The 21,851-nt window shown below is 43.6% G+C and overlaps 2 protein-coding genes across 3 annotated transcripts in view; one reads left to right on the top strand and one right to left on the bottom strand.

Moving 5' to 3' along the window:
- Positions 1-464: 464 nt before the first annotated feature.
- On the bottom strand, positions 465-9,151 carry rbm41 (RNA binding motif protein 41). Its single transcript, XM_037687780.1, has 7 exons — positions 9,114-9,151; positions 7,172-7,288; positions 2,846-3,047; positions 2,561-2,765; positions 1,490-1,956; positions 1,129-1,276; positions 465-627 (listed from the first exon to the last, which is right to left on the bottom strand). The coding sequence occupies exons 1-7, from the start codon at positions 9,119-9,121 to the stop codon at positions 521-523; spliced, it is 1,254 nt and encodes a 417-aa protein (XP_037543708.1). The 5' UTR covers positions 9,122-9,151; the 3' UTR covers positions 465-520.
- Positions 9,152-9,870: 719 nt separating this feature from the next.
- The window catches only part of klf8 (Kruppel-like factor 8), an 80,346-nt gene continuing 68,365 nt past the window's right edge, over positions 9,871-21,851 (top strand). For both annotated transcript variants that reach the window (XM_037687782.1, XM_037687781.1), the window contains exon 1: positions 9,871-10,222. In XM_037687782.1, the coding sequence (XP_037543710.1) occupies positions 10,196-10,222 (27 nt within the window). In that variant the 5' untranslated portion in view covers positions 9,871-10,195. The remainder of the gene's footprint in view (positions 10,223-21,851) is intronic.

Genomic DNA, 21,851 nt, shown 5'->3' with positions numbered 1-21,851 from the left:
ATTGGTGTAATGTGAAGCTGAATGAATGAATGAATAAAATAAATAAAGTTACTTTAGGGAACAACTTGATCTGTAGAAAGAAAATCTGGAACAAGAAACAACAGAAATACTGATTCCATTAATATTAATTAAAAAAAAAATCTTAAATTTTTTACTGAATTTTTTTTTATTTTAAAATTATCTTTATACTAGGAAGTAATTATTGAGATAAAAATAACATTACATTAAACTTAAATTAAAAATATAAAAACTTTCAATAAATATCATCCATATAAATATTTTAATGCATTATTTTCAGTTTATGTTCCTAATTTTCTTTGTACTTTTCATCTGTTAAGGCCTTTAGTATAAATCTGACAATAAAAAGTTTGACGATATAAAAAAATACTTTAATGTCTCAAAAATTAAAAAAATAAAAACACTGATTTGGGTCCAATAGATTTATTAATATAAAAACGGACACAAAAAGATAAATATTATCTATAATTACATCTTTCTCAGCCTTTTTGCTGAGACACTTTTATTTCTCCTCTTCTTGTCGCCCTCGACCAAACTCAACCACCAGCGGTTTCCCTAGCAACCGGTACCCGTGGACCAACTGCAATGCATTCTGGGCCGTTTCGCCGTCTGTCAAAGGGAAGCAAAGACACACGTTTAATGTAACTCATAATTTAATGTAACAGGATCGTTTATTCACCGACGGGAACAGTTCAACGATTCTTTCACAGAGTCCTGGTTCAAACTGCTGTTTTACTCTAAACTCATGAAGCGGTCGATGAATTCATTCCTAAATATTTGGGATCAGTCAGCTCAACAAAATAAGAAATTTAGGTTCTTTATGTTTTTTTACACTTCTTTCACCGTTTACCTCTGTTGCAGTGGTTCCCAACCCTGGTCCCTGAGGAACACCACCCTGCTTGTTTTAGTTGTTCCTCTGCTCCAACACACCTGATTTGGATGAAAGTGTAACTAACAGGCTTCTGCTGAACTTAAGGGAGTAATTAAACAACTGAATCAGGTGTGTTGGAGCAGAGAAACAACTGAAACATGCAGGGTGGTGTTCCTCAGGGACCAGGGTTGGGAACCACTGTTTCCAGAACCTCCGCTCGTCAGAAGGGTTCCTCTCACCTGGCAGAGTGATGAAGGCCTGACCCTTCAGCCGGCCCGTCAGCAGTCGGTAAAGAACCGGCGGCCCGCTCTCCTGCTCGAACCTGGAGAATAGCGCCACCAGTTGGGCCACCGAAGCCTGCGGACTCAGGTTCTTCACACACAGAACCTACGACAGGACAAAACTTCAGGAACGTTTGACTAGACATGAAATCCTCTTCGAACTCCTCAAAATAAACAACACGTCAGCGTATTGTTCTGAAGACGTACACTGAGAACATGAGGCTGTTTGATGACTTGTCTCATGATAATTAGTTTGATTGCTTTGGAAACTCGGAGGCTTTAAAAACATTTTTAGGTCATCAGAAGCGGCTGCTCAAACCTTGGACACTTTTCCTGGCTGGTAGTTTCTGAACCTCGGGATGCTCCGGATCTCCTCCTCGGATCCGCGGTTCTTCAGGATCTCTTCGTTCGTCACCGCCTGGATCTCTCCTCTGACGGTCAGAGGTCCGCCTGGCCCCGCCCCCGCCGCTCCACGCAGGCTGCCGATTGGCTGGTTTAGACGGATCTGAACGTGAGGAGCTGCAGGAGGCTCTGACTGGTCCGGAGTGACCTGCTGCTCGGAGGCCTTTGAACCTGACCTTTGATCCTCCTGCAGATCTGACCCAGGGTCAGACGAGGCTGCTGATTGGCTGTCAAGGCTCTGGGAGCGTCCTGATTGGTCGGTCGCAGAGCTGTGCCGTCTCTCCGTGTCTGGAAGAGAAGCTTGGCAGCTGAGAACATCTCTGTAGACGGAGTCCATTGGGTCGGAGGATGACGCCCCCTGCTGGTTATTTTTATCATCTTCATCTGGACACAAACAAACGAATCACTTTAACTTGACGGCTTTATGTGACAGTTTATTTATCGTCTTTAACTGCCATGAATTAAAGTTGCAATAGTCTTTTATTTACAATGACTCAAAGTTCCCTTTCCTTTAGGCACTATGGATCCCAGACGTTATTTTTAAGAATTAAATCACTGAAAAAGCAGAATAGTTCCCGGCACAAAGAAAACCACTCTTCTACAGCGGCACTGGAGACGAGTGAAGGCTGTAATTTAAGGCCGGGGATGAGATGACATCATTTAACATTTACAGAAACGCTATAAAAATTCAAGAAAACCAAGAATGTGATTTTATTGTGTTCGGGGCAGAGGCCTGACTCAGGCAAAAAACTATCACAACTTTTCATTTAAACATAAAACTAATTTAGTTAATGTTAAAATTAGAGGGCAGTGAATCCCATCTGCGTGTGACCACATAAAAATGGACATAAATAAAATAAAACTGACGGAGCTTTTAATCGTGATAGAATAACGGCGTCTAATTATTAAAAACTACTTCTGACCTCAGAACAAGTTCTGGGCCCTGAACAAACGTGGGCTTAGGGTTTCAGATTCGAGGAGCTCGTACCTCGATGATAGAGCGCCGTGAGGAACCCCAGCCGCTCGTTCCCATGAAACAACGCCTGCTCGATCTCCATCTCCCGGCGGGACAGCGGGCGGCTGGCGTTGAAGCGTTGAGGGCGGGACAGGAGCTCTGCCCTGGCCTCCATCTTGTCTCTGATCACCTGCAGACGCTGCCGCCTCGCATCCGGAGCTGCACGCACGCCGTGGGACTGCGAGGCCGTGAAGCGGGAGTTAGCTCACGTGTCTGTTAGTGAACGCGTTTGTTTTGCCTCTTCTTCGCAGGTTTTACCTTCTCCGTGGCCTCCGGAGCGTCTCTGCTCCGCCACAGCTGGATCTCAGCGTCGGTCAGGCCCAGCTCCCGCAGGCCGACCAGCTCCTTGTCTCCGTCCTGCAGAGCCTGGAACTGGGACAGGCTCCTCACTCCGGCCGCCTGCTCCCCAAACGGCCGATAGAGGGCTGCGGGGGCGAAGCACTGCTTCTTGGCCACACATCTGCAAGACCGAGTTCAAATCAGTGCAACGATAAAACACTTCTGTTGTTTCAGAAACTGGAAACTCAGAGACATTTGGTTTACTGGCTGAGCGGCCTGCGTGTTTCCTCACATGTTTTACAAGAAGAGACGACGGATTCTCCGGCCCTGAGGGCTGAGTGTAATTGTGCCGGCTGCTGCAGGACACTGCAGGAAACATACCGGAGTGCTTGACTGACACTTTTATTCAGAGAATCTCAGCTCAACAAGTTTTTTTCTTCCGTACAACAGTTTCCTTATGACTTTCACCTCCAACTGAGCTCACGGGTACAAATTTCAGTGGAAAGCGTTTACAGCGGTGAGCCTCTAAAATCACCCTGTAAACAGAAACTGTAAATCTGGTGTGTATAAAACACATCCATGTTAAAACAAGGACTTTTAAAAGACTAGAACTGAATATGGTCCCCATCTGCTGATGACTTAACAGAAGCTGAAGCCAGCGTCTCACTGGGCTGGGACTGTTCAGGAGGGAGTCCCCAGAATGTCTCCAAACGGTCTCTCTTGTCTCTTGACATGTGAACATGCTCTCAAACTACCGGTAGTCAGAGTTGTAGCGGGCGTCTTGGATCTTTCTCAGTTCAGTTTCTGTACGTTTTACAGATCCAGAGCTGCATTTGGACACCTGAACACAAGCTCTCCTTATTTTAACAGAAAACATTTGAGGCTAGAGCCCCAAATATCCAGATGTAAATACCACGACAAAGATAAATTATATTTAATAAACAAGAGTGCAACATACGGCACACTATCTGCCCGTCAACGAACTGTTATACATCGATCTACAGCAGTGACTCAGACAAGCAAAGACCTTTATAACCTTTGACCTTGATTTGTGTCCTTGACATGAGCTGAGCATGGGTGATGAAAAGTGTACGTGGCACGCTAGGGGTGATGCATGCGTGTATGCAGCTTTGTTAAATTATCTTGAACGGATCACTACACCAAAGTCCATGCTCAATAATCCAGGTTTACAATCCAACAGTTTTCAGTCAGGTCACCTGGACAGTTTCTTTTTTTGTGCTGAAACATTTCACCTTCAATCCTGAAGTCAGAGTTTCTTTATTGTCATTCACACCTCATGTGGTTCATGTGGTGGAGCGACATTATGTACACAGGGTCCCAGTTACATCCAACAATAAAATGTAAAAGAAAAACAATAATAACATCTAAGATATGAACTAAGAAAAACATCAACTAAATCTACACTAAGCACTCATAACATAAAAACATCACGTCGAACATCAGCACAAACGTGAACATGAGTCTGTGTGAGAAGAGCACGCATGAACACACCAACATGAAACAGATCAGCAACGACATGAAACAGATCAGCAGCAACATGAAACAGATCAGCAGCAACATGAAACATATCAGCAGCAACATGATGTGATTATTCTGGTTAGAGATTCATGAGTCTAACAGCCTCAGGGTAGAAGCTGTTCCTCAGTCTAGTGGTTCTACACTTAATGCTCCTCAACCTCCTTCCTGAGGGGAGTGGGGCAAAAAGTGTGTGTGCTGGGTGAGTGTGGTCCTTCATGATGCAGGTGGCCCTCTTCCTGCATCTGGAGGTGTAAATGTCTGTGATGGTGGGGAGACTGACTCCAACATCTTCTGTGCAGCCTTCACCAAGGCTTCATCAGTCAAGGAAACACACAACACAAAACTGATTCTTCCCCCAACAGCTTACTCCAAAGTGGAACAAACCAGTTATTTTGGTGCTAAGATGGTCTCTTTGGCACGCCCCCCCTCCGCTGCCGGCACTCTTACTCGTCGACTTGTCGTGGACTTTGTTGTTTTGAACCAGTTTGACATTTCCAGATGACCTGACTGAAAAATGTTGGATCACTACAACATACTACACATACATACACACAATAAGCCTTTCGACAGGTCTACGTTTTCCTGTCTTCACTTCACAAGTGTTCTCCAGTAGATTAAACTTGGCTGCAGAGGTGGACACAAAGTGGCCTGAGGCAGGTATGATGTGGGTGGAGGTGGGCGACTAAATAATGCACAGTCCACTGTATTATAGCAAACTGTGCACAGAAATATGCCACGAGTTTTAAAAGCTGTCCGCTCCAAACATAACTGCATGGCTTGTCGGTCCGTCCATCATCTTCTGCTTGTTCTTGACTCAGGCCTCAGGGGAAGCAGCTTGAGCAGAGAGTTTCAGACATCTCTTTCCACAGCACTTCTTCTAGGGGGCTCCAAGGTGTTCCCAGACCAGCTGAGAGATGTAGTCTCTCCAGCGTGTCCTGGGTCTTCCCCGGGGTCTCCTCCCAGCTGGACATGCCTGAAGCACCTTCCTTGGGAGGCGTCCAGGAGGCTCTCCATTTAACAGACCGATAAACAAAGAGCTTCTCAGCTCCCTCTTCACCACAACGGACCGACACAGCGTCCGCAATACGGTTGAAGCTGCATTAATCTGTTTGTTGATCTCATGCTCCATTCTTCTCTTACTCGTGAACAAAACCCCGAGATACCTGAACACCTCCACCTGAGGCAGCACTTCTCTCACAACCTGCACAGCTTGTTGTTCGCAAACAAAACTGAGGCTGCTTCAGAAAATGTCACCTCTTCTATGGTGAGTCAACTATTCTCCAACAGTCACAGTCACCTTAAAGCAAACAACAATGATCAACAGAATGCGAGTTTAATTTGTTGCGAGGAGCGAAACACATTTTGGTTAGATATCAGACCAAATACAGAACTGGACAGAGTTTAATGCATGCGCAATAATCTGGGTAAATAAATCAACAAGACTGAAGAAGTCTTTTGGATAAAGCACGAAATGTTTTAACAGAGAAGAACCCGTCCAGGACCTGACTCAGCCTTGTTAGGTGTATAGATATACATTTTTTGTTGCCGTTTCTTGTTAAATTATTATCAAAAACATTTTATTTTTGTTTAAAGTTTGGAGCCATGTGCAGTGATTGGTATGTAGTTTTTATAAACAAACCAATACAATATTTGACTAGAGGTGTGTTTTATACATTAACATTATCCATCCATCCATTCATCCATCCAACCATTATCTACCACTTATTCCGACGTTGGGTTGTGAGGGCAGCATCTTGAGCAGAGAGGTCCAGACATCTCTTTCCACAGCCTCTTCCAGCTCTTCTGGGAGGACTCCAAAGTGTTCCCAGACCAACCGAGAGACATAGTCTCTCCAGCGTGTCCTTTGTCTTCCCCGGGGTCACCTCCCAGTTGGACATGCCCAAAGCACCTCCCTAGGGAGGCGCCATGGAGGCATTCTTACCAGATACCCGAACCACCTCAACTGGCTCCTCTCGACGTGAAGGAGCAGCGGTTCGACTCCCGAGTCTCTCCCAGATAAATGAACTTCTCACCCTGTCTCTAAGGGAGAGTCCAGCTACCCTGCAGAGGAAACTCATTTCACGCTCCTGTATCCACGATCTCACTCTTTCAGTCACTACCCAGAGCTCATGACCAGAGGTGAGGGTAGGAACGTAAACCCATCGGTAAACAGAGAGCTTTGCCTTACAGTTCAGCTCCTTCTTCACCACAACGGACCAGTACAGAGTCCACAATACTGCAGATGCTGCACCAATCCGTCTGTCAATCTCACGCTCCATTCTTCCATCACTCGTTACACATTAACATTATCTATCATTAAGAAAGTTATCAAAGACACCTACTTTTTACTACCTGGATTACTGAGCATGAATCAGGATGTTGTCAGACAGTTCAGAATAAACTCAGTTCAGAATAAACTCAGTTCAGAATAAACTCAGTTCAGAATAAACTCAGGAAGACGTGAAGAAATGTTGAGATCAACAGTCGTCGCGTCATGAGCTGAACGGTGATTTTTTTAAACCCGTCATAATTAACTGAAACATGAATGTGTTGCCATGTTGATATTTTTTAAGTGCATCCATTTCTGCTACTTGTGTGTGCGCTGCAGGTACAAATTCTGCTGGACAGAGATTATGCGACAGGCACAGTACTGAAAACCCCTGGACTGGTTTGGACCTGAATGACTGCTGCAGAAACAGCTGGTTTGAATCTTTCTTTCGAGTCGTGTTTTACGGTGAAGCGAGACACAAACAGGCGGGTTCTGACCGGTCGATGTCGACGTGGGTGTGGAGCTGATGCAGGAGGAGGCTGTGCAGCTGGCGCTGACCCTCCGTCTCCTGCTCCTCCAGCACCGGGCCCTCCTCGCAGGCTTGTCGGCTCACCCTGACAGATTGAACACACGAAGACGACGGTCAAAAAGTTTATTTAACACAAATTTTACCTAACGCACAACTTCCAAAACTGTTTGACAACGTCACAACTTTTATTTAAGAATATGTTAAATGTTTTAAACTTTCAGAGCATTTGATTTAAATAAACATATGAACAAATAGTAATAATTATTAAATGAGTGGTTAGAAAACACAACAGTTTAGCTAAAATATTTATCATCATTGTCACAAACATGCATTGTTGCAGTGATTTTTACTGACAGATTTGGTTTGAAGTGACGTTTAAGTAACAAAATACAACTTTTTCTTTTTTCCTCCTTTATTAAGGAAAACGGTGAAATGAGCACAGATTCATTGAAAAATGACACAACTCCGGCTCACGTCTTTAGTCGTCTGTTTCATGCTTGGGTGATTCATTTGTCAGCGTTTAGATGATTAATTAACAGACAAAAAAATACATTTCTATGATTTTTTTGTACAGAGCGCTATGACCTGAAGCGTCTCATAAAAAAAAAATTAAATTGTATACTCTCTCTTGATCTTTTGCTGTTGTTGCCATTTTCTACACTGTTTGGAACTATAATGTTTTCTTGATTATCAGAATCACTTTTGTTGTTGCAAATGTTCAACTGAAGGTGCTGACTGGGTGTGTGTTTACAGGTTGACATCTTATCCTGGTTTCAGAGCTGGGTATCCATCCCATCACCGAGAAGCATTAATTATTGATTGTTATCAACTGTTTTAATTAAATAAATAAAACATATACTGGGACATGTTAACACCACGTTCAGCTTTTGCTGGTGAAGAATTTTAATAGTTCCAGACAAAATCAGACACAGTGGTGCACCCATTGAGGAGTTATTTCTGCTTCTGTCAGGGCAAATATACACTCAAAGGTAAAACAAACTAGATAAAACAGTACTTTATTACCTCTGACGTCAACTTATCAAACATAATATGTAACAGTAAATATGTTATATTCTTCTACTGCTAGTTGTGTACCTACGGTAGTTGTCCTTTGGGGATAACATTAACCTTGAACACGCCTAATCATGAATACATGTACTTAAATAACCCTGTATAAGGATAAAAATAGTCAGGGTTCTTGTGTTTCACAGGCAGAATGAATAATGACCCATATATAAGTAGCAACTGCCAACAATTGTGACTAAGGTACATTTAGTAATTTATTTTCTATACAAAAACCTTGTTACTGTGTGTAATCTATGTCTGTGTGGTTTTATGTGTGCATTGCTGGTAAGGTTTTAAATCAAGTATTGAATTACCCTAACTTTAATTTTATTTAGCAGTAACTTTTTCTAGAAAAATCATATAAAGCTGATATGTTACGTTACTGTTGCACCTCCTAACGAAACTAAATACAGTAAAACATTTAACAACCGAACCGTTAACTAGCGTTAGCCTAGCGCTAGCTTGGAAGTGTCTCCATGACAACAGTCTTTGAATCAAACTAAATGAACGACGCAATGGCTATGTATCTCTTTTCGCTTGTAGTTTCACACAAAAGGTAAACTAAATCGGGCTCACAACATGTTTTTGTTCTAACAAAACCACAGAATGAACGTTTAACCGCTATCGGCTAACAGCTAGCTAGGGTTAGCTTAGCGCTAGCTTGGACGGTTGTCTCCATGACAACAGCTGAACGACAACCTGAAGCAGACACAATAACCGACGCAACGGCTACGTAACGTTTTTAAACCTATAGTTTCATATAAAAATTACAAACTAATCCGGGTCTAAAACCGAACTGCTTCAAGTCACGGTCAATTATTCCTGGAACTGGGAAGATTGTTTACCTTCGCATGATTTCCGTTCAGAGGTCCAGTTCCGGTGTGGAATCCTGGGAAACGTAGTTGATCTTCGTCGTGAAAGACTGCCAAGGTAAGAGGTTTACTTTACGTTTAAGGTCACGGAAAATAAAGACATAAATCACGCAGATTGTGCAATTTGTACACTTTTAATAAATAAAAAAATGTAATAATTTAATCAAACGATAAGATAAAACAAATTACACCCCAAGAAGAAGCTCTCTGGCTGTAGCTAAAGCCCATTCTTGTGAGTATAGTTTTTCACAGTCAGTGTTGCTCATCAAAAAGAAATCCAAATCAGTCTCAACATGCGTGCATTTTTGTTCAGTTGTGGAAAACTAAATTGCATAAGGACATAAAGAACATAAAAATCCTCGCAAGCACCACACCCTTGCTTTATTCCTAAGGGTGTGACTGCGTGTCTTTCACCGGAGATGACTGCTCCTGCGTCCTGGGCAGCGCAGGTAATGCTGCAAAGCCGTATCCACCCAACGGCTCGCACCCCACCCTCCTCACCCAGACGGGCCCTGCGGCTGACGTCATTAAGGTGACATACATGGACTGCCTGGTGGGAGAGCTGCTGATTGCACGCAGCCCCTGCACCCCCGCCCGTGCGCGCGCTCCTGGCCGCCTGCCTGCAGCCGCCTGCCGGCTCCGCTCCGCTCCTCTGCAGGGCTGCGCAGCTCCTCCTGACTGACAGAGAGATGAGGGGTGGGGACGCAGGGTGGGGTCACAAGCAGGGAGAGGCGGAGGAGGAAAAGGCTGAGAGAGAGAGCCCAGCCCTTGAATTCACGGCAACAACAAGCCGACAGAGCGAGAGGAGACGCGCACGGAGGCTGACTGCTCGTGTCTTTATTTGTGGGGAGGGGAACCTTCGACGCTGCGGACATGAACTGAAAAGACACCCTGGAAAACTGACTGTAAAGGTGGAAAAATAGCCCTCCCCTCCCTTTTCCTCCTCTCTGTCTCTCCCCCTGACAGTACAGATAGAGCTACACCCAAAGCTCCCCCCCGACCGACCCCCCTCTCCTGCTGCTCCACCCCTCCGCCGCGCCGCTCCGGCAACCGAGATGCACACGGAGACCCGTAACAAAAAAGTAAGTGCACCTTCTTGGCTTAGCCCTGGTCCGACAGGGACAGGACCCCCCCTCCTCTGCCTGTGCGCAAGCAGAGCTGCCAACCTGACAGGGGCCACATTTTCAATGAATGTCAGTGAGGATGTGTCTCTGACCCGGGGGGGGGCATCATCTGAGGCAGGCAGGCGGTTCGTGTTGCAATCAGTGGAGGAGTTTTGTAACAGCGACCTCGTTGCAGAGCAAGTGCATGGATGGTACACAGAGTCCTGTCACTCAGCACGGAAGCTTCTGCATCTCCTCTGGACTGGATCTGCCTCTCTCTCTCTCTCTCTCTCTCTCTCTCTCTCTCTGTGTGTGTGTGTGTGTGTGTGTGTGTGTGTGTGTGTGTGACGGTAATTCAGGTTCAATTTCAAATGCTGAGATCTCAGGGAGGAAACGGAAGGCGGCTAATGCAGCTTGCAGGACACCATCTTAGCTTTTAAAGGGCCAGCACTCCTCTTTCCAGAGGCAGCAACCCAAGCAGGTGTCCAGTTCCTGTGCGTGTACCTGCTGCTGGTCACCTGGACCTCTGACCTGGACCTGCTCCCGCACGGTCAACGGATGTGCCCGTTGAAAACCGCTGGCTTCAAAACAACCCAACATGGAGCCAGGCACTGGGTCAGATTTGAACCCTCAACTCAGCACGGCTGAGGCAAAGGGGCAGTCCAGTCTTCTTTGAAGTCTAATGTATCAGTCATAGATCATGGAGTATGGAGAAAGAGGCTGCAGACCATTGGTGGTGGTGGTGGTGGTGGGGGGGGGGGGTGTCTAGAAATCCCCACTTTAGAGGAACTGAACAATCTTTAGAGTTCTTTTCGTCCCACGTAACGATTCAACTTCCAGATTCAAGAAACCATCAGGAGGAAGTCGTAGCTTCATGTTTTATTTCTCACCGTTATACGTTGCGACTGATTTGTAACTTTTTCCCGTTGGCTAATGATTAGCTGGGGGGGGGGGGGGACGGACCTTGAATTGGGTTAGCCACCGCCAGCTCCCCCCTACTAACGCTCTACGGAAAAGCAGGTTTTAAAAAAAGGGAAATGTAGCCGCTTCAATGAATGCATATCGCCCGCTGCATGCCAAAGTTTTACTCAAAGCACTCAGAGTTGTTGCCGGGGAAAGCTCAGCTACTACCACGTCCAGTTTGATCACAGTATTTGTAGAAATGACAGAACTGTAGCTTGGAGCTCGCTAAGGTCAAAATTAGCTAAGTTTGACCTTTTGCTTAGCAGAGAGTTAGCATGCTGTTGTGGCCGGACCAGCAGCCACAACACAGAACTTTAATTAACATAAACATGTGAATTTCTGTGTCACACAGAGATCGTTACATGTTTATGACATGTTTAAGATATTCTATATTAAACAATTCCAGATGAATTTTAATGGAAATACATGTTTTTGGGACTTAGTCTCGTTTCTTCGTTTTAAAAGTTTAATAAAGTATTGCGAAAGTACACAGACAAACCAGTCGTCTGCAGACACTGACTTAGCAAAAAAAAAAAGTCCATGCTCAATAATCCAGGTGTACAATCCAACAATTTTCAGTCAGGTCATCTGGACAGTTTCTTTTTTAAATGCCAAATTAGGATGTTAAGAATGAATGTGGACGCACATCTGGAGTAGAGGACCGTAGTCCAGATTATTGTGTTTGTTCAAACGTGTCTGTCCATTAGCCCGGTTATACCCTAATTTTAATCTAAAAGAAGATAATAATAAAAACGATCTAACTGAAGATGATTTTCGTGTCGCCCACAGCAGGAGTGATGAAGTCCATGCTTTATTCTGTTTGAAGGTATTTTGATTGTAAATAATCCAGCTTGATGTTTTGTGCGCAGTTTATTTAATTTACAAGTTCATTTGATGACTTCCTCACGTGAAATTGATTTTTCCATTATTACCAAGTGACTCTTCGTGATCAGTTAAGTCAACGATCCCTGACGTTGTTGTCACGTTTGCATTGATCTGGGGAACGGTGTTTTGGAGCTGAACTTGAAATCTCTGCTTGGCTGAGAGAGACGGAGGCAGCAGGGGGAAGTGTAGTTTTACAAACATTTCTCAGAGGCACAGCTGCCGTGGAAGTGCAAATAATTTCAGCAATGTGTCCTGTCCATGACGGAAAACTCGAGCGCAGAAGGAAGTTTGTGGTCATCTCACTTCATCTCTATCCTTCATTCGCTCAGGAACACTAGCAGCTGTAACACCGTGCTCGCTCACACATAAACGTCTTTTATTAAAATAAAAACCAGCATTAAAAAAGGGATTAGCTGCCTGCAGAGTGTTTGTTCTGTAAAATCTGGATGAACAGTCCAAGAACTTTGGACTGCAGGGCAAACATGTGACAGCTTTACTAAACGAGGGTCGTTTTAACAGAAAGTGGAAACCAATAGTTCTCCCTGGGGCCTTGTGACTAAAAATACTGACTTTAACCCCCAGAAAACAAAAGTTTTAGCCTGCGAGAAAGAAAGTAAAGTGTTGGCACAGTCCGTCCATTTACTGTTAAAGCTCGAGTCAAAAGAGACGCCTGAAGAGGTTTATTATCGTTGTCACACTTGTGGCGGTGGATGAAAAACAGCATGTTGGTCACAAAGAGCTTTCCTTTTTGCCAAAACCAGTAAATCAGCAGGACTCTGCAGCTGCTGCTGAACCGGATCAGCTGTAGTGAGTTTTCAAAGTGCCAGCAGCGCACGAGTGGAGACGCTGCCGCCGTTCTTCTTCTCTTGTGCTACGTACAGATGTTTACAGCTGTTTAAAATGGAAGGGCCAGCGTTTCTGGAATCGCTGCATATCGCCCGCCGCCTTCCATGCCAGAGGTTTGGACCAGGGGTCCACAGTCGCCGGTTCGGTGACCCGAACCGGACCTTGGATTCATTTGGTACTGGGCTGCATAGAAAAAATAAAGTTTTATTTACCGGCAGATTTTATTTTTGCTATTTAAGTTAGTCTATGGATGGCACTGTGGCACAGTCGGTAGAGCTGCTGCCTCTCAGCAAGAAGGTCGCTGGTTCAAATCCTGTCCCGGGACCTTTCTGGGTGGAGTTTGCATGTTCTCTCCGTGCTGTGTGGGTTTTCTCCGGGTGCTCCGGTTTCCTCTCACAGATCAAAAACAGGTATGTTAGACTGATGGTAACTCTGAATTGTCCCTAGGTGAGAGAGAGAATGGTTGTTTGTCTCGTTTGTCTCTGTCCCTGTGATGGACTGGAGACATGTCCAGGGTGTCCTCCCTGCTTAAAGTGCTTAAAGTGCTTAAATGGGGATGATTCCCAGCTACTACCACAGCTCGTTTTAGCTGCGTGTCTGTCAAACTGATGGCTATTTTGTGTTTTGGCTAACGTTGATTAGCGCTGGCTAATGAGAGAGACGTACATCCAACGATTACCTTCTGAACGTTTTATTACATACGTCCAGTGCTTTATAAGATGTTTTGCTAACAGACAAAGAGACGTAACTCCAGCGGTTCATGCAGAAGATTTAAAGATCTTGTCAACGAGTAGCCCTCGGACTACGTGTTGTGAATGACCCTCAGCTACAACCACATCAAACGTTAGCCGAATCTCTGTGTAACGGACTGAATTGGAGCTGTTTTGGCGTTTTGCACGGTTCGTTGACCGTGTCGACTGTTTCAGATGAAGCTGGCTGCAAAACCTAATCAGATGTCGATGTACTTCAAATTATTATTTCCTGTCCAGTGGTTCATGAGATATTTTGCTAACAGACAAACGTATGCAGCAGGCCATAACAAAACTTGAAAGATTCAACAAACGGTCATGTTTCCAGTTCCTAGCAGCAGTTTGATCAGAGGTTCGTCTTTGTGGGTTTTAATTCAGGTTTGTTTCCACCGAGGTCTTCTACGTCTGACGCGCTTCACTCGTCTAAACAATCAGCAGCTGCGTCACATCCTGTGTGGCGGACAGTTTCCTCCACTCGTAGCTGCAGAGCTGCAGCTAGCGGTGCCCAAGAACCGCTCTCTGTGGGACACCTGACAGCAGAGCACGTTTGTTTACTTTGTGCTGGGTGGCGTTTCTTCAGCTTCCGTTCTGAAGATGAGCTGTCGTTTTAAAGCCGTACCTGAACAATTAACATCTCACTTTGATGTGAATAAATCTGATTCAGGTGAGGGGGGAGAAAGAAACCGAAGGCAGCTACGAGTTCGCTGCATGTGATACAGGAATTGTTTAGTCATCAGGTTAAGGAAATAAAGTTATGATGATAATCAAGTTAAAACTTGCATGTAGTAAAACGCAGACTACAGGATGTGAAGGTTCACACCAGTGGCCATTTTACCTTTTTTTTGGGGGGGGGGGTGCTCAAGCACCCCTAAATGTTAACTCCGCACCCATGAAAAATAAAAACATAAGTAAGAAAGTTCAGTTCTCAAACCTTAGATTCAACAAAATATTGAATGAATTTGGAATAAATGACACAAACAGGCCAGTAAATTCAGATTTTTTTTGCACAAGTCAGATTCTTGACGCCACCTGTCCCTCAGTTCAGTAGGTTCGTTAGTAACTGACCAATTTGTAATCTCAATTTATCCTGAAGTGGAACGCCCCTTACCTGCAGGAGCTGGGGGGGAGGGTGCATGAGAGAATCGGAGCGTGCTCTATTCACACAAGGAGAGCTGTTGGTCAGACTACTTCTTGTTGTGTTATGTTTGTTTATGTGTCATATGCAGTTTGACAACAGGTCAACAATGCAATGAAATGTTCAGGATGAGAAGAACTGATTCGACTCGCTAAAAATAGAAAAATAAATAAAAAGAAATTCTAAAGCACACAATAAAAGTTGTTCGTTTGCTGTTTAATACACCGTGTCGTTATTCTACACCATTACTGTTTAGCGTGATCCTTATATACTGTTTCTTTTTATACTCTATATTTTTGGGCATAACTTGAGTACACCATTTCGTTCCACCTCATGTACCACATGTGATGCGAATGACAATAAAGAACCTAGAACCTTGAAAAGTGTAAAATAAAATACCAAACAGTGAAATTGAATTATAATATTTACAAGGTCCAAAAGGAATATAATAAACAACTACATGGTAGAATATAACGGTGCAAGTAGGATAAATTATTATAAATAAGTATCTCACAGGTAGTAACATTAGCATCTTCTTGTGCCGTGCTCTCTAAAATAGTTATTGTTTCAAGTGTTTAGTTATGTAGGTAAACGTAGATGTTCAACAACCCATTAAAATACACCAGAATGCAGGAAATGGCATCTACTTTATTACAAATTTTCTGGGGGAGAACCCCCAGAACCCCCCCACCAGTCCCCTGCATTACAAATGCTTCTGACGCCAATGGCCACCACGTTGCTCAAGCCAAGAGCCATTGTCAGCGCTGGGGACTGAGCCCCCATAAAGGTCAGATCCTAGAATCGCCCCTGGTTTGCACAGTTTCAGTCTCTGAGTCCTTGAAGTTGTGAAGAGCTGTTTGTCAGCGGAGTTTGTGCTTTTTCTGTAGGAAATCGATAAAGACGAGTTCTTAACGAACACCCATATTCTTCTGCACCATTGAAGCAAGTGGAGCAGCTGCTCCCTTGTTTTTTAAAATGTAACTGCAAACGAATACTTTTTGACTTAAAACCATATCACTCCCAACAAGAAGACACAAGCATGTTGTTTTTAGTGGGTCTGATTTTACTTTTTCGTTCCAAACGTGACGAGCGCACTGGAAGCAGCTGCAGACAGCTGTCACCCGTCGGCCTCGCTGCGCCTTTTTCTGCCCACGATTCTGACAGAACAGAGTCAGAACGCGGAGATCAAGATGCTCACAAGCTTATGACAGTGGTGATGTAAATCTCTTTCTGCTGCTTTTATTGACATCAACCCAGAGCGTGTTCATAGTACATGATTATTTTGCAGTGATATGACCCGAAAGTCAAAGTTTAGTAAATGTCTACATTTAAATAGATCTTTCCTCCACAGTTTGTTTAAAAGTCAAATAATAACATATTTATTCTTGAGAGGATTTGAACCCCAGTTTCCTGCTTGGACGCGTATTACGTTAACCTTACATCAAATGAACGTCCGCCACGAAAGGTGCGATCAGTCGCCCTCACGCTCATGTTCTCAGTTTATCTCCCCTTTTGATCACATCATTTGGCACCTCTACTTACTGCATATGCACAACAACTCGATTTTCTTACATTTAATTCACTTTTCAACAAGTTCAATGCCCTCGTTCCATAGAACAACACAACATGCAATGCTTTGCCAGCTAAGTGTAGATCATGTGATCATGAGGTCACTGAAGTTTTCTTCTGGACTGGAACTGAACAGGGAATGTAAGAAAACCTAAATGTTTTTGGTGCACGATGTTCAAGTGGGAAGAAGTTACACTGTGGAGAAGAACTGAGTGCGGGTTTTTTCTTGTTCGATCCGGTGCAGAGTGACGAGTCCTAGAGAGTAGCGGGAGCAATTTTATCCACCAGTGCAGTGATGGAGCCAGAGGGTGGCCAATGGTGGCCTTGCCCACCATAGATTAATTTTATTCATGTGAGTAAATTATACATTTAAGCAATATAAAAACTAGAAAGCATAGTTTTCTCAAATCATAGAGCTGGTTGCTTGACATATTTAATATATATACTGTATATATACAGTATACAGAGGTGGCCATCTTAGGTTTTGACATGGTGACCCAATTTTTGATGGCAACCTTTCTTACTCCTAGCTGTAGCCACACACCAAAATGGAAGTCCGTACCTCATTTCTTTTTAAATTATCTTGCTCACAACGAGCACAGAAGGACAGAAGGTACAATATTTTTCAGACTTTAAGACGCACTTAAAATCTTTTAATTTTCTCAAAAATCGACAGTGCGCCTTATGTATTATTAACTCGGGTTGTGCTTAATGACCTCAAACTGATTTTATGTGGTTATTGTGAATGAGTTGAATAAAGTTTGACTTATCTGACTGTTTTGTTTCACTTAATGCACCTTATAATCCGGTGCGCCTTATAGTCCAAAAAATACGTATTTCCAGTTCCCCCTCTTCACTCCTCAACGAGGGATAAAAATAGTCTTCATAGGTACTGTATGTGGAAAAAGTTTTCAAGTTGGTATTATTGTAACCTTGTGTATTTGTATTTTGTACTTCGGGCGGCAACACTTTGGGTCAGGAGACACTGAAACACTTTTTTCTCGAGGTCAGAAGGTGAAACCTTTGGGCACCTCTGCTCTAAGTTACATAGACATCAGTTAGCATGTAACTCTGGTTGGATCTTCTCCATCTGGTTCTTGAGAGTCTCAAATTTAAAGAAAACAACATCAAATAAATCCACAACAAAGTCTTCAGACCACTTTAAGCAAAGACTAAATCAAACCTTCCACGTCAGAGTTGTAGACGAAGATCATCTTATATTAAACATCTGGATTCTGATGCGTTTGGACTGAAGAGGCCTCAGCTCCGAGTTTGCTAACAGGCATTTTCTGAAGATGCCTGTTTTAAACAGAGGGGGAAACTCTGAGTGTAGTTGAATCTTTTTGTCTAAATATTTTGTCACAAGTGTCCGTTCACAGACACGGAGCGAGTACCATGGTGTTCTGCAGATATTTTTGGACCCACCGTGCTTCACAATTGGCAGAAAATTAAAGAAAAGCCCTGAAAGTGTTTCGGAGGCAGCTCTTTCTTTTTTCTAAAAGTACGTTTTAATGTCATATAAAGGGTCAAACTGACACTTGGGAAACATCACGTTCATCGTTCTTCGCTCGGTTCACAGTTTCTGACGCCTGGCAGGGAGAAGTCTGCCGTGGCCGTTTGTTGCTGTAGGTTTGAGGAACTGCGTCGGCGTCTCCGTGGTTTATTTGCAGCACGTTTGGATCAGCTGGGATGTAGATCAGGGTCAGACCTCTGAGCAGGGCATCAGGCACAAAGTCCGGTTTCTTTTTTAGATGTGTGTGTGAACGAGAAGGAACTGATGCCACGCAGGAGGCAATGATTAACTACCTTAAACAAAGTTGAATTTCTGCTCGTGTAGAACAGATGTAAGACTGAGCGACGGCTTCAGGGACTGAAACGTGTGCGCTCTGCACCGTGGGTGGACTAGAGAGAAAACCCTAAGTCCTGCAGCGGTGAAAGAACACAAAACACCTTTGTTTTGATGTGTAAAAAGTGTCAAAACTTTGATAAAACTTTGGAACGTTTTTCCAGCTCAAAGGTTCAGGTGTGACATCATCCGTCCATGTTGTGTGGTATAACCTCCCCAAATCATAAAGCTTCAACTGCAGTTGTGTAAAAGTTATTAAAGATATCAAAACGCCACTTCAGACAGATGAAGTCCAGCTTTCTGTGACGCGTTTAATTTTCGATCTGTGTTTTTGCTGTGGATGAGACATTTCTGAGCAGCGCAGCACCAAACACGGCTGCGTTTACTCATTTACACTAAATCCACTCGTGGAGAAATGCACCCATCTTTTCTGAGTCTCCTTCTTACATCGTATAATATAAAATTATCACAGTCCTGATAGAGCTTGTCCCGAGCCTGGTTCTGCTAAAGGTTTCTTCCTCATGAGGGAGTTTTTCCGTTCCACCGTCGCCTTCATTCTTGCTCAAGATGAAACTTCTGCTGTGGAGTTAAATTCAAAGAAGTCTGCTCAGATAAATAGTAGGGATGCACGATATTATCGGCATGGTATCGATATCAGCCGATATTAGCAATAAAGATAAATATCGGACATCGGCCAGTCCATCAAAACAACTCACCGATATAAAAGGCACTGTTTTTGTTAAATATATATTATATATTTATATAGTGTTAAGTGTTTTTGGCATCTGCATTTGGTAGCAGGCCATATTGACAAAGACCATGCAGAATAATGTAGTAGTTTAATCCCACAGCAAAGAAAGCTATGTAGGAAAAAATATCGGTATTGGTATCGGCCAAATAAGTTATAACATATTGGCATATCGGATATCGGCCAAATATCCAATATCATGCATCTCTAATAAATAGTGTTAACTTGTTATTTTTATATAAGAATGTTTCTGTTCAGTGCCCTGAGACGACTTTTGTTGTGACTTGGCGCTTTATAAATAAACTGAATTGAAATTGACTAGACAAAGTACACTATTCCTGATCAACGCGCATGTTTTTGTACCCCATCGTGGAGCGAAGAGGGGGAATTGGAAATGCCCTCCATCGCTCTGTCCATCTGTCAATCTTTGCATGTTGTTAGCATGATAACTTGAAAAATAAATGTTGCATCACCTTCCATTTATATGGCTACATCTAGGGGTAAAAAAAAGATCACTATTGAAAATTAGGTTGTCACATCAAAGTCCAAGATGGCCACCACCATATTTGGGGCCAAGATGTGGTAGAGGTAGGGCACCCGACTCGGGACCCAAAAGTCCCAGGCTCGATCCCCAGCCATTCCCACATGTTGTGGTGTCTCTGAGCAAGACACCCAATACCTAATTGTTCCGTGGGTGCTCAATAGCTGCCCACTGCTCCACCTGGGTGTATCCCAGGTGTGATGGGTTAAATGCAGAGAACTAATTTCACCATTGTATGGAACCATTTAATGATGACACATAGCACTTATACTTATATACTGTCTAAAAATGTAGTTTCTTTAAATGACTGAGGTGGCTGACGATTAATCTATTGTGGCCAAGGCCACCACTGGCCACCCCCTGGCTCCGCCCATTGTTCCGCTCGTTTGTTGCCTTGTACCATTTTCTGTTGTGTCTGATGCTGTTGTTGAGTGGTTTACTGCACGAGGAGCCCTTCCTTGATCACCAGCACTGGGAGGGAGTTTTCCCCACTTCCTTCTTCGCGTCCTCGTGCACAGACTTGTTTCCTCGTCGAGGCTTGTTTAGTGCAGATGTGAGCGTATCCAGAGGTGAACCGAGCCGGCTGCATGAATGACTGGTTCACTGGCTTCCTGTCTGGTTGGGTTTGAGAGGCAGAGGCGATGAAGGAGGGGGAGGTTAGAAGTCTTGATGTGGGTGCATCTGAGCCGTGGCAGCGGTTGGTGCAGTGGTTGTTGTTGTTTGTTGTTGTTGTTGTTTTTGGTCGGGTCACTCGGCCGCTGAGTCACAAAAATAACGGGAAACCGCTCTGGAGAAGAAACGAAGGAAATCTCAGCAGAGATGAACTGAAGGTGTTTGTTTCTTAAAAGAAACGTGTCCTTGATTCCTCTCCTGTCCTCCTTCCTCCCACCTGAGCTGATAAAGAGGAGGTGAAACACGAGAGATGAAGTGAAAAGCTTTTAAATAAGACCTCTTTGCTTTAGAGATGACTTTTTAATGCAACGTAAAAAAAACCTACAATCTGTTTATTTACTCCTAACTTAGCAGGGATGTGACCTTCATGTTTTACAATCCTTTGGAGAAAAGGCAACTAAAGACGTGTGACTGGACAAACCTTCCTCACGTGTCTGATTCTCACATGTTGAATAATCGCAGTTTTAGAGAGTGAAGAGGTAGAAATGGCTCTTTTATCAAAAAGGTTTCAGACTCCTGCTCTAGGCCGTCATTTCTGGAGTCAGTGCTCCCTATTATTATTGGTAATCACCCTTCTGTAAAAACAAGAGTGATATTTGATAATCTGGCCAACTTTTATCACATAATCCATAATGGGCATTAATCCCTCTGCTGCAGCTGTAAATATACTTCAGAGACAACCTTTTGCAACTCGTTCCTCTGATTTCAAACCAGTCCATTCAGTTGAACTGGATTATCAGCTGTAAGCATCAGGTTTTATTTTGTAGCCAGTCCTAAGCGTCATTCGCGGCTCCATGGAAACAAATCCCTGCAGCCGGGGTTCAAAGGTCACGGAGCAGTGAAGTGTGGAGGGGAAGTTTCCACACTGAAGGCAAGGGGTGTTTTAGCTCCACATAAGCTGTTCACACTGACACAGGTGTTTTATTAAATACGTGTTTTTCTGCTCTTGGTGCCCCTCGTCCACTTGCCACTGTCATTTTTGGTGATAAAACTTCAGATTTTGTTGCATGTTACAAAGTAAAAATATTCACATATCTTTTTATTTAAAAATAACTGAGGTTTCTCCAAACAATAACGTCACACTGAGTACGTGCTGAATATAATACAGGCAAATGCCGTTTTTACAGCTTTTTTCTAATGGTTAAGATTTTTTTTGAACTGAGGTTTTGTGGAATGATTTTGAACAGATAATATAAATTCATGTCAGTTTATTGATTTAGAGCCAATTCACAACAAAGACGTCTCAGGAGAAACATTCATACATGTGTTGAATCTCTCCTTCGTCACAATCTCTCATCCTGGGCAGCACATTGGTGACAGTGGAAAGAAAAAACTCTTTTAACAGGAAGACTCCTCCAGCAGAGCCAGAACCAGGCTGAGGTTTCTATAGTCAAGGTGTAGTTGCTTTGGTCCAGACTTAGTGTCTATGGTCCAGATGTAGTTTCTATGAACCAGGTATAGTTTCTATGTACGAAGTGTAGTTTCTATGGTCCTGATTTTAATGTCTGTGGTCCAGGTGTAGTTTCTTTTGGTCCAGGTGTAGTTTCTATGGTCCAGGGGCAGTTTTTATGGTCCGGGTGCATTTTCTATAGTTGAGATGTGTAGTCTCTATGATCCAGATTTAGTGTCTATGGTCCAGGTGTAGCTTCTATGA

This window comes from Nematolebias whitei, chromosome 14, assembly GCF_014905685.2.
Source record: "Nematolebias whitei isolate Nwh7 chromosome 14, NemWhi1, whole genome shotgun sequence".
NCBI classification, from domain to species: domain Eukaryota; kingdom Metazoa; phylum Chordata; class Actinopteri; order Cyprinodontiformes; family Rivulidae; genus Nematolebias; species Nematolebias whitei.
Note: the sequence above shows the minus strand (reverse complement) of the source record. Positions and strands in the feature narration are given on the sequence as shown.